Source organism: Sorex fumeus, unplaced genomic scaffold (assembly GCF_029834395.1).
Source record: "Sorex fumeus unplaced genomic scaffold, SorFum_2.1 ptg000072l, whole genome shotgun sequence".
Classification (NCBI taxonomy): domain Eukaryota; kingdom Metazoa; phylum Chordata; class Mammalia; order Eulipotyphla; family Soricidae; genus Sorex; species Sorex fumeus.
Genome location: NW_026606129.1, coordinates 50,500,168 through 50,512,254, shown reverse-complemented (window position 1 = coordinate 50,512,254; position 12,087 = coordinate 50,500,168). Strand labels below are relative to the sequence as shown.

Here is a 12,087-nt window from a genome sequence, read left to right as displayed (position 1 = left end):
CTCAGCTCCCCGGGACCGGGGCCCACGCGGGACTTGCTGGGTTCACGGGGCTGGGAAGGGCAGGGGTGGGCCTCCCTCCACCTCCAGCAAGGGGGCCTGCCTGGGAGAACCCCCGTTGTGCAGGAATAGGGGGTGGGTCCTGGCCGATCCCTCCCAACCCCCACCCCTTACAACAGAGGAAAGGCCCCAGAGTGGGCCCCCTGCCTGCCCCTACCGCGGCACCTGGGCCGCAGCTGGCGCCGGCTCCTCGTCCTCGTCCAGGTCATCCATGGTGGCCGCCTGAAGCTCCAGCGGGTCAATCAGAATGTTGGCCTTGGATGCAAGGTCATCTGGGGAGGGAAGGAGGGTGCTCAGGTTGACGAGGGGAGAGGGGCCCAGGCACAGAGCAGCAGGGGGTGAGGCACAGGCCTTGCTGGACCCATTTTTCACTGCCCCTGCCTTACTGTCCGGTGTCTGTGCCTGACCTGCCCCCCCCATCCCGGGCTCTGGCAGAGGAACACTCTCTGCAAGTTCCCCAGCCACAGGGCCCTTCCAGCCCGGCCTGCCCTGCGTCCTGTCCCACAGATAAAAGAGGCTCCCAAAGCTGTCGATGCATTTTTCCGCCCCACTCTGCACTCTCTTCTGGGGCCATGTCCATGCCTGTCACTACCTCAGACTTTTCCCTGCAGCACCCCAACTGCCTTCCATCCCTGGGCCGTGCTGGGCTATTCCTAGGTACCCTGCCTCGGCTTACACTGCTCCGGAGCAGTCGGCGCTCACCCTGGAAGGAAGCACAACACCCTTCCATCCCCACTGAGACACGATGGCTCCCTCCAGTCAGCTCAAGGCAAGGAGAGGGGCTCTGGCCTCAGGCTGCAGGAATGGAGCAGCCAGCGGCCCACTCGGCCTAGCAGGCAAGGGCTCTGGCGCCCTCTGGTGGACACACGGCAGCTAAACACCAGAGTACGGAGGCAGGCGGCCCTCCCGGCCCAAGACAAGGTCTCTGGCGCCCTCTGGTGGGCACACGGCAGCAAAACATGGGCGTGGAGCAGTCTGCGGACTTTTCTCCACAGACTGCTCCCCCGAGCACCCCAGCCCTGCGTGCACCTTTCAGGGTCTTCCGCAGATGCGAGAGGAGGCCTCCAAGACGCTGCAGGTCAAAGTAGTCCACCTTGCCATTATAGAAGATCTGGGGCGGGATGTAGGCCTCTGCGAGGAGTGGGAGGCCACAGGCCTGCAGTGAGCCAGCAGAAGACCTCCCCAGGTGCCCCCCCCTCTGTTATGAGTGGACACAGGGGGCTCCTGGTCAGAGCCCTCGGACTGAGTAGGCACACTGCTCGGCCCCCTCCAGTCATCTACCATCTGGCCAGTGCCAGCAGCAGCAGAAGCAAGGACAAAGGGGCCACTCTCTGCTGTGGGGGCTCATGAGGCTACAGAGAGCACTGACCCGGCCCTGTGGAATGTCCCCCAGGACAGAAGAGAAGAGGCTCTTACTGGCCCTTCTGTCCTTCAACACCCACGGTCCAGACAAGGGACTCCTTACAAAGGACTGCAGAGAGGGCTCAGTGGGTTTGCCCTGGGTGACCAGGCACCTGTCCCCTGGAAACATACACGGAGGGAGGGTGGGACTCGACCAGCCAGGCCATGGGCCAGCTCCACACCCGCAGCAGGGGCTGCCCTGTGCTGCTCTGTCCAGCCCACTCACCCTCACTGAGGGAGGCGCGGGGGTTGGAAGCCTTGTGCTCATCCCAGTAGAAGCGCAGGGCAGAGATGAGCCGGTGCAAGAAGCAGACCATGTACTCCGGAGGGCAGAGCACGGGCAGGTTCTGCAGGCACAGGGCAAAGGCTGTTGGTGCCAGGCTGTGGCTCAGCTGCCCCCTCCCCGCCCCCCAGGCCCTGTCTTCGGCCCTAGGGCTGGGTGTGGAGGTGAGGGGAGCAGCGGGGGGCCGGGCTGGGCTGAGGCAGGCAGGCAGGGAGGTGCCAGAAATCAGGGTGCTGATTCTGAGACACAGGGTCCATGTGGGTGGCCTGGTGGTCACCTACCCCCCGGCTGCTGGCATTCTCCTGCAGAAACTTCCGGAACTTGGTCAGGAAGATGTACCTCGAAGCCTCACCCTTCGGGGGTAGAAGAAATGAGGCTGCAATGAGCTAAGGGTGCCGGCCTGGTCCACTTGGACCTGCCATGGGAACCTGAGCCGGCCCCTGCCCTGAGTTCCCCGCACCCCCTGGAGGGGGCGAGCCACTCACCCCATTGTCATCCTTGTTGTCCAACAGCAGCTTCAGGATCTGAACCTGTAGCTCCTCCACCACTGGGGTTGGGGACAAAGGGGCGCCAAGCTCAGGCTCTCAGAAGTGGGAGGGCTGGGGCCACCCATCCAGATCGGGGTCAAGGCTCCACCAACAGGATTCCCTGGGCCCAACAGAGGCCTGATCCCCAAGTTCAGAAGCACACAAAGTCCCTTTCTTTTTTTGGGGGGGGGGGGGAGGTCACACTTGGCAATACAATGGGTTACTCCTGGTATTGCTCAGGGATGCTGGGATTCGAACCAGGGTTGGCCACGTGCAAGGCAAACACCCTACCCGCTGTGCTATCGCTCCAGCCCCCACAAAGCCCCTTTGAACCCCTCGCACACACTGAGCGCACAGGGCCCAGGCCGACCTTCGATGCGTTTCTTGAGCCTCTGGCAGCCCCGCTCGTAGGCACGCCGCCGCAGCCGCTCCTCGGCCGTCTCGTCCCTCACCTCCTTACTCTCTCGGGCCTAGACAGGGGCAGAGGATAGAAAACAAGGCTCAGCCAGGCTGCACGGGGACAGTGCCGAGCTCCCGCTGGGTGGGCAGTCCAAGCCCACCTCCTTGCTGGAGCGGTGAGGCCACCAGGTGGTGGGGATGAGCTCCTGCAGGCCTGCCTCCTCCACGCGCAGGGGACTCTTGATGTAAAAGAAGACGACGGAGCGGAGCACGTCGAAGCTGATGGTCGTCAAGGCCATGCACCAAAGGGCGGCCCCACCCCCACCCGTGTTCCCCAGGCTGGATGGGGCCTGCCCACCACAGCTCTCCCCCCTGTCGGACCCTGACAAGAGGTGGAGGTCGACAAGCAACGTGACTGTCAGAGCCACAGGCGAGGCGGCCCAGGTGCGAACAGGCTGGAAAGCCTCTCTGAGCGCCCACTTCTGGCGATGCCTCGTGGAGGCTGGAGGCCCCATAGTGAGGATGGCCACGGCACAGACTTGTGGCCAGGGGCCCAGCGCTAGGCTCCCTCCCACGTGTGCCCTTCTCTGGGAAGCAGGAAGAGCTCCTGAAAGACTTCGGAGGAACTCATTACAAGGAAGGTGGGCATCTCCCTGGTCAGAGAGGGTGGGCCCTAGTGGCCCCACACCAGCAAGGCCCCACATCAGCAAGACACCAGCCTGCAGAGCCCCCCGGGGCTGGCCGCTTTGTCCTCAGCTCGGCAGGGCCCTGGGTCAAGGCGACACACACTCTGCTCCTCCTTAGCCTCCCTGGGGCCCCTGGCCACGGGGCAGAGCCCACCCAGGGGCCGCTGTGGGACCTGCCTGGCAGCAAGGGGGGATACAGGACATTGCTGAGCAGAAACTTGCGTGACTTCTTGTGCTTCAGGATGGCGATGGTGAGCCGTAGGTAGTGGATCTGTGGGGAGGGGGTGCTCAGAGCAGGCTGGGGAGGCCCAGGGGCGCAGGGTGCAGATGGGCGGGGCTCCCACCTGCAGGCTCAGGTCTGGGACAATGGGCGAGAAACGGTACAGCCTCAGCAGGGACATCAGCAACTGCTTGAGACAATCGTGGACCTCGTAGTCCTGGGGAAAGATGCCAGACTGTGCGTCTACCGGCTGGGGGCCTCTCCCAACAGCCCCTGTCAGTCCGCTCCACCAGGCAGGGGTCGAAACCCAGCCCAGAAGGGGGCGTCTCACCTCCATGAAGAGCCACAGCAGGTCCAGGACTTGGTGTACCAGGGCCTCTGCCTTGGCGGGGCTGCCCGCCTCCACGATGTCCAGCAGGAAGCTCATGAGCACGGCCTCCACCAGGTAAACCTGGCGCTGCAGCGGGTGGCACGGGTGAGGCAGGGGCTGCCGTGCCCCTGCTGGGGCCACCCAGGCATAAACTAACGGCTCGGAGCCCATAAGCAACCGGAGACAGATGCCCCTGCTGGGGTCTGGATGATGTCCAAGAGTCACCAGCCCACAGCCCCTCTGGGGCTGGGACACGCTGAGGTTACACCCCTGCCATCTTTCTCGGACACTTTGACACCCTCAGGAGGACACATCACCTCCTCCACTGCTGCCACCCTTCAGGGCTGAGGTGCTGGATGGGTCTGCTCCCCCCACCCGCCACGCCCCACCCCGGGTGCTCACCAGGAGTGGGGCAAAATGGTGGAAGATGTGGGCCAGTGTGAGCAGGACCGTGGGCTGGCCCTGCAGCTGCCACTCGGAGCTCTCCTTCTCCACCAGCCGGCCCTCCTGTCGGGGGCAGGGGCAAGACGATGAGGGGCAGAAGGATGCAGGAGGCACCCAGCTCCACCCTGCACAGAGCCCAGCTCACCACAGGGTCCAGTTCCACGCTGAGCACGGCCCGGAAGCAGCCCAGCAGCTTCTGTGCCCGAACCAGGTCGGCCTGCGGGGGGTCCTGCAGCGGTCGGTAGCCTGGCACTGGGTAGGTGCCACCGAGTTAAGCCGGAAATAACCTGATCCGTGACACACAGGTTCCTTCCTCCAGAGAGCCCTGCCCTGGACCTCAGGGCTGCAGAGACGGCTCGGGGTCCACCCGCACTTTTAGGCCCCCACTCCACGGCGTTCCCGAGCCACTCCAGGCAGGTAGACCAGGTTTGATGGAGACGGCAGTGGAACCCACCAGCCAGGCTGCGGAACTGCCTGCCACCAGGCCGCCGGACTGCTGGGACAGGTAACCCCATTCCGGTGCCCCCAAAAGCTTCCAGGCAGCCACCACACACTTTTCCAGAAGGATATCGCAGGGGGCGGCTGCCAAAGTTGAAGGCCACGGACTCCTTGAAGGAAAGGCTGATGGCGGGGAAGTAGGCCATGCCCACGCCCCTGGACAGGTTCTCGAAGGCAGTGCCCAGTGACACACCATTCCTGGGGTGGAAGGGAGGACTCGTGAGCCAGTGGCCAGAGGGAGGTGGCCGAGAGCGGGGGCTGTTCTCTAAGCTATCAAACCTGGCCCGGCCTGCCTGCAGGGACCGGAAACTGAATGCAGTCCAGGAGGCCCAGAGGCCAGGCCTTCAGGCAGGCACAGGACACTCACAGGCAAAAGGACAGAGTACCATCATCCAGGTCGATCAGGCAGCTGACGATGTCCCCCGCCGCCCACGCCTGCCGGGGAAGAGGGGTTACAGGCGTCCGGGAGGCCCTTCTGGACACCCCCTCCCCGAGTCCCTCAGGGATGCCCAGATGGCTGATGGGCAGGGGTGGTGGGCCACAGGGGACCTGACCTCACCTTGCCGTAGTTTGTCGTGGTCACGTTCCACTTGCGCACCCGATTGCCGTCGTAAGCATAAGAGTTGTGAGTGTCGCCGACCCCTTCCTGGAGAGGAAGCCCTCAGGTCTGAGCGAGTCAGGGGAAAGGCCAGATCAACCTGCCACCCACTGTGGGGGGGGTTCCCACAGGCACCAGGACAGGGGGTAGAGGGGAGGCCGGTTTTCTGGGCTGGTCTGCCATAGACCAGACAGCGAATGCAGAGGGCTTGGGGGAAGGCGGGTGACCGGGAGGGCCCGCCCCACACACCTCCTGATTGAAGCGGCAGTTGATGGTGCACCAGCCGATCTGCATCAGGCCCTGGGAGGAGATGAGCACCTCGTAGACCCACTTCCCTGCAGAGAGTCGAGTCAGGCGCAGCAGAGGGCGGAAGGCTGCCGGCAGCCTCAGCTGTGGGCCCCACACCTCTCCCGCAGCCTGGGCCCTGACTCACCTTTGTACACACACGTGGTGGAGCGGATGGTACCGAAGTTGCTATGTCCAATCACCTGAGCGAAGAGCAGAGGGGTGAGCCTCTCCCAGGGGACGTGGCCACGCAGAGGGTGGTGGTCTGGCCTGACCACCCAGCTGGCCAGCCGGCAGCAAGCAGGATGGAAAGAGCTCAGGGCTTTGGTCCCACCAAGAGGCCTTCAAGGCCGTGTCAGGAGGTTTGGAGGATCGGGGACTCCCAGTGCAGGTTTGGGGCTGCAGTTTCACCAGACCCCTGGCCAGAGGAGTTTGGGGGAGGTGCTTGGGCCAGGATTGAGGGTGGGGGAACACCTTGCTTTTACTCACCCCCAGGAGGTCATCATCCACCAAAAGCAGCCCCTCGAAGCCACTGGTGTGGTCTAGGACCACGGTAGAGGGACCCAGGCGCCCTTCAACCTGTCCTAAAAGGGAGACAGGTGGGTGTGGGATCGGGCCGGGTTGGACAGGAAGTGCAGAATGCACGAAGATTCCCCAGGGCAGGCCCGCAGAATCCCTGGGCCCAGCCCTGGCTCCCCCAGGTCCATTCCAGAAGCCACCACATACCCTGGCTCTCCTCATCCTCACTGTCCACCTGCAAGAGCTGGTCCAGATGCCCTGGCAGGTTCTGGAAGGTCAGGGGTTTCCTGGGGAGAGCGAAAGGCTGCGAGGGGCCCAAATGTCCTTGAAACCGGCCGAGAACACTGAGCCCCGCCCCACGCCCTCTCCTGAGGCTTGGTGCCTCAGTTCCTGCAGGAGTCCCACCGAGCCCGCGCATGCCTGGGTCGGGGGGCAGGACTGCCAGGGTGCCCTGAGATCTAACACTCCTCAGAACTAAATCCTCCTCCCTCACCTGTGAGAGGGACAGTGTGTAGCCAGAGAGATGGCTCAGGACTGCACGCATGCCCCATGTGCGCGATCCCTTGTACCAGGCACTGCTGGGAGCAGCCACTAAGTACCAAGCTGGAAGTAGCCCCGGGGCACCCCCCAGGCATGGCCCCAAACCCAACTAGAAGGGCCTGCAGTATCCATAGCCTGTCTGCTCTCCACACGGCTGTGCTGACTCTGCCTGGGAGAAGCGCCAACCCCGGCCAGGTCTGTGCCCAGGACAGCGAGTCCAGTCCCTGACTCCAGACCCAGGGCCTCAGCCAGGAGAGTCTGTGAGAGTCTGTCACACGTGTCCCCATGGCAGCAGGGCTCCAAGCCTCTCGGCCCACCCGGCAGTTGGCCAGTTCCATCCCAGACCCACGTCTGCCGGTCAGGAGAGTGCAGGGTCACCTATCTACCACCTGTCCTGACCAGAGCGACTTGAAAACGAATCTGTCTGTCTGGCCACCTCATCTTCCCAGTACGCATGCCCGGAGGAGACAGTGTCCCATCTGAGGCTGGCTGGCCCTGTCCCGAGTCCAGCTGCTAAGAATAGCAGGCGAGGGGTGGTGGGAAAGATCGGGGCTTGGGGAGCGCCAAGGCGCAATGCCCAGCCGGATCCAGCAGCCTGCCCGCACCTGCTTCTCCCCCTTAGATGCCAGTTCCGGCCCCAACTGTCCTCTCTGAGAGCAAGCGCAGGGAGGGGACTCGGACGGGCCAAAGCACCAAACCTCCGGGGAGGCAGCTGGAGGCCAGGCTCAGGACCACAGCTGCCCCTGGGTTGGAGGTGGTGAAGCCTGAAGCCTCGTGCTAGGGCTGAGTCCAGTCTTGGAGCGGGGTGCCCCACTGGCAACACCGAAAGCTGTGGCTGCCCCTGTCTGTGAGCACCCTAATGGCCCAGAGGCACAGTTCTTCCTGCCCGACACCTGGGAAGGCTCTTCCTGCCTCACACCTGCTCCAAGAGCAGCTGTGGGCCCCGAGTACCTGCAGTGCTGCCCACCTGGCCAGACCCACTCTTTTCCCACCTACCCGGAGTCCCCCGGTCCCAGCCTGAGGCTTGGAATCTGCACCACCACTGAGGTTCCCTGCCACTAGCTCTCCTCCTGGCAGCCATGGCACCAGTGGTGCTGGGGCCATTTCTGGCACCAGAGGAAGTAGGGAGAAGGCCCTGGGACAGGCCAGGGCTCGGGCTGAGGTGGACAGAGCACTAGCCCTCCAGAAGTAGGAAGCCTTTGGCAACTACACAGGCAACACCGCTGTCCTCGTGCCTTCCTGGAGAGCAGAGTAGGGACAAGTGATGAAGTCAGGTGGGCACACAGCTGAGACACAGGAAGACAGACTGCAGGGAGGGAATCTATGTGACACTCAACAGAAGCAGTTCAGTGGGAGTCTTCAAAGTGCAGTTTGAACGTGCCAGCCACACAATTGTGTCCCTGGGCATGACCTCACCACTTGTTTATGGAAGCAAAAGCCCCTCTGAACCACAGCAGTGTTCAGGGCTATAGCAGAGCCTTGGCAATATAGGATACCCTATATCTGCAATGTAGAAAAACATCCCAGGGATAACGCTGTGTGACAAAAAAGAGGTTCTCAATCCCACATGTCCATATATAGAACGTTTGTGTTGTGGCAGCTACACCCAGTGGTGTGTGGGGGTGGGGGGAAGAATTTGGCCTTGTACATGCAAAGGCATGAGTGTCAACCCCTCGAACCCCACCTCTGGCCCTCACAAGGTTTGGGAGTGCAAGTTGTGCTTATCATTTTCACGGCAGCAATGGTTTCACAGGTTATTCATTTAGGACTTACTGAATGATACACTTTTAAATACATGTATATAGGGGCCAGAGAGACAGTACAGCAGATAGGGCTCACGCCTCGACGTGGCCAACCCACACATCCTATATGGTCCCTTAACCCTGCCAGTAGTGATCCCTGAGCTCAGAGCCAGAGCCAGGAGTATGTTCTGATCACTGCTGGTTGTGGCCCAAAATAAATAAATACATACATACATACATACATGCATGTGTTTAACAACGAAATACTATGCAGCTCTAAAAAAGAACAAAATCATGAAATCTGCGACACAGATGGAACTGGAGCATATCACACTGAGTGAAGTTAGAAAGAAAGGGGCAAATACAAAGATATCTCTCAGATGTGGGACTTAAAGATCCACAGCCAGATAGCAACAAAGGGCCAACGGCAATGCAATGGGAGTGTTGGGAGAGGAAGGTGGGTTCACTGGTGAGATGCTGGAATTATGTACCTGGGAAACCGCCATTAACAGTATTGTAAATCACAGAGCCTCAATCAATGAAAGTTTTACATAAATAAATATATGTATTTATTACATGTCAGTTATTCCTGAATAAAATTCTGTGTCTTTATTTTTTTTCCCCTATAGTACCAGGGCTTGGGCCCAGGGCTCACACATGCAAGGCGAGTGCTCTATTGCTAAACCACATTTTTGACCCTGAAAAAAATTACTTTCTACAAAAAAGCATAAATTTTAATGTATGATAAAAACAGTTTAAGCTACCCATGACGTATTCGATCTGCCAAACACAGTAACAACAAGTCTCACAATGGAGACATTACTGGGCCCACTCGACCAAATCGATGAACAACGGGAGAACAGCGCTACAGTGCTAAAAACAAATGACATAAAGTTTTTAAAAAATGTTTTACATGGCCTAGCCCAAACAATACACAGTATAAGACAGGCAAGAGAGGAGGATCAAGCATGCAGTTCAGCAGCTGAACATCATACTTGCAAGTGTGAGGCCCTGGGTCTGAGTCTGGTATCACCAACAAAACAGAAAGAGCTGCAATCCTGGTTCCGTCACTGAACTGCATAAGGTCCCTTGAGTACCTGAGCACTATTAGATGTACATCCTGCTCCCCCACCCCCTCCCCCAAAAAAAAGAGAGAAAGAGGAAAAAAAACCAGGAGGGGCCAAGGACAAAGTTCTTTGGTAGAGCTCATGCCTCACATGAACAGGATTCTGGGTCCAATCCCAGCAACCCGCTACCCCCACCACCAAAAAAGAAAAAGAAAAACACTCAACATGGTCTTGCTAATGATCTTTCATCTATCTGGTTCTAATTTTCTGCTAAAATGCGGTTATCATTTGGGAGACATAATAAATTTGCAAGGAAAAATGGTATGTGCACATGGCAAATTCAGGCAGAGGTGAGAGAAAGCCAGGCTGCACACTGAGCACGGAGCGAGTGTGAAGGGCTAAGCTAAACGCTGGGTCCCTGACCAAGGAAAAGAGGTGCCAGCTGCCAGGGAAGGGGAAGAAGTGGGGTCTGGAAGACAGACTCGCTGCCCAAGGTCTTACACACAGGCGCTCTCCTTTCTCATCCTTCCACAGAGAGAATGCAGCCAGCGAGCTATGGAGGGGCTGGTCCCATGAGGGGGAAATCCACTCCACATACCTGCTGGCGGCGGCTGTGGCAGGGGCCTGGTCGGGTGAAGAGAAGATGCGGTGTAGGTAATCATTCAGCAGCTTCTCGGGCACAATGCCTGAATGACAAGTCAGGAGAAGGGTGACACGGTGTGTGTGGTGCCCAGCAGGGTGACCCTAGACACCTCTCCTTCCCAGGGGTCAGCCACGAGGTGAGAAGTTGGGCTGACTCCTCCCTGCAAGGTTGTTGGTGAACAGAGCTGGCTGGAGGCTCATGGTATGCAGGATTCTGCCACCGCCTCGATCTCTTCCTTCCATGTCTCAACACAAGATGCCTCCCCGCAACCCTGCCAGCCCATACCTGTGACCCTGGATTTCTCAGCATCGGATGTCAGCCTATAGCTCTTGCGGGGGAAAGACACGCCAGACCCCTTAGATGCCATCCTTCATTTCTTGCAGGCAGTCAGTGGTCCTGGGGGCTGGACCAGAGAAGAGCTTGTCTCAGGATCCCCAAACTCACAGGGCTCTCAGGCAGGTGGGGTCAGGTGCACACTCACACCAACCCTCTGGGAAGAGGCAAGCAGCGGCCCTCAGCTTCCCACACAGCGAGGCCCACGTGGCAGGTTTCACCAAGTTCCAGTGTTCAGCAGGGGGTCTGACCGGAAGCAGGTGCCAGGGAATGATGTTTGTTGAACCAAACTAAATGCTTCAGTCCTGGGGAAACCAGACCAAGGTATCCTATGCGAATGACCCAGAGGCAGAGACCCTGTCGCCCCCCAGGAGGCACCAAGTGTCCAGTTTGGACCAGAAGTGAGAGCCTCTGCCCCACCCCCGGAGGGCGGTCCACCTCCGGGTCCTGTGTTCCCCCTCGCTCACAGCCTTGCAGTCCATCAGGGCACAGCACCCCGAGACTCACTGATAGTTCATCCCTCTTCCATGGGGAGGTGCCCAAGCTCCCGAGAGCCCAAGGTTGGCACTGGCCTAGCGCTGCCGTCACCATGGTCCTCTGTGGCCACAGGTGGCTTCTTAAGTTTGAATTCAAGTTTGAAACATGAACATTTCAAGTCTCACTTCTCTTGGCCCTATTTGAAGGAATCAGTGGCCACAAGCGGCCCGCGATGACAGCATGGAACATTTCCCCAGCGCCAAAAGTTCTATCACCCGTTGTGGCTCGCCACACTCACTGGGGCTCGCTGCCCTATGGTCTTATCTCACCTCACAGTCCTCCGATCGCGCCACACCCCCGTCCCCCGTCCCCCCCACGCGCCCGCCACCAGCCTCGCAGCCCCGACGCGGGGAGACTGTCCCTACCCGGTCCCCCATCCCTGGCCCGCAGCGGGGTCCGGGCCCCGCGGCACCCCTCACACTGGCGCAGGTGCCGGGCGGATGGGACGCGGCCGACACTCATTTGATCGCTATCTGTCGGACAGCCAGCCACTCCGGTGGGGGGGGGGGGGGGTGGAGCAGAGGCTGCGCACCCAGGAGACAGGTGCCCATCCCGTCCACGTCCATCCCGTGCAGCCTCGCGGAGGCGTGCGGGCTGCGATCTCACAGGTCCCACCTGGGAGCCCAAGGACGCGGAGGGCAGCGCCTGTCCCCCCCCCAGCTCGTCCCCACCCGGCCCCACGCTCGGGAGGCTCCTCCAGGCCGGCTCCAGCCGGAGCCCCGCACCGCGGGGCTGAGTCCCGCACAGAGAGCACCCTCGCACCGGACCAGCGAAGGCCGCGAGGGGGAGCCGCGGGGACCCGCCCCGCTCCGAGCCCGGCCGCCCCTCACTCACCCCCAGCTCCGGCCGCCTTGTCCGGGCTCACGATATCCGCCCGGCCTCTCGGCTACGGCGCCCGGCCGGGGCCAAACTGCGCGCCCGCCGCGCACGCGCACGCG

At 60.7% G+C, this 12,087-nt stretch overlaps 1 protein-coding gene across 1 annotated transcript in view; it reads right to left on the bottom strand.

Annotated features, from left to right (window-relative positions):
• The window catches only part of RNF123 (ring finger protein 123), a 26,900-nt gene extending 14,813 nt beyond the window's left edge, over positions 1-12,087 (bottom strand). The window contains exons 1-23 of the mRNA XM_056129029.1: positions 11,984-12,087; positions 10,767-10,917; positions 10,565-10,682; positions 10,235-10,322; positions 6,495-6,574; positions 6,258-6,352; positions 5,917-5,971; positions 5,733-5,818; positions 5,445-5,531; positions 5,253-5,320; positions 4,958-5,083; positions 4,533-4,647; positions 4,346-4,450; positions 3,905-4,030; positions 3,698-3,790; positions 3,551-3,624; positions 2,829-2,946; positions 2,639-2,738; positions 2,227-2,288; positions 2,023-2,094; positions 1,685-1,805; positions 1,087-1,188; positions 223-329 (exon numbers count right to left, since the gene is read on the bottom strand). Of these exons, the coding sequence (XP_055985004.1) occupies positions 223-329; positions 1,087-1,188; positions 1,685-1,805; positions 2,023-2,094; positions 2,227-2,288; positions 2,639-2,738; positions 2,829-2,946; positions 3,551-3,624; positions 3,698-3,790; positions 3,905-4,030; positions 4,346-4,450; positions 4,533-4,647; positions 4,958-5,083; positions 5,253-5,320; positions 5,445-5,531; positions 5,733-5,818; positions 5,917-5,971; positions 6,258-6,352; positions 6,495-6,574; positions 10,235-10,322; positions 10,565-10,646 (1,962 nt within the window). The 5' untranslated portion in view covers positions 10,647-10,682; positions 10,767-10,917; positions 11,984-12,087. The remainder of the gene's footprint in view (positions 1-222; positions 330-1,086; positions 1,189-1,684; positions 1,806-2,022; positions 2,095-2,226; positions 2,289-2,638; positions 2,739-2,828; positions 2,947-3,550; positions 3,625-3,697; positions 3,791-3,904; positions 4,031-4,345; positions 4,451-4,532; positions 4,648-4,957; positions 5,084-5,252; positions 5,321-5,444; positions 5,532-5,732; positions 5,819-5,916; positions 5,972-6,257; positions 6,353-6,494; positions 6,575-10,234; positions 10,323-10,564; positions 10,683-10,766; positions 10,918-11,983) is intronic.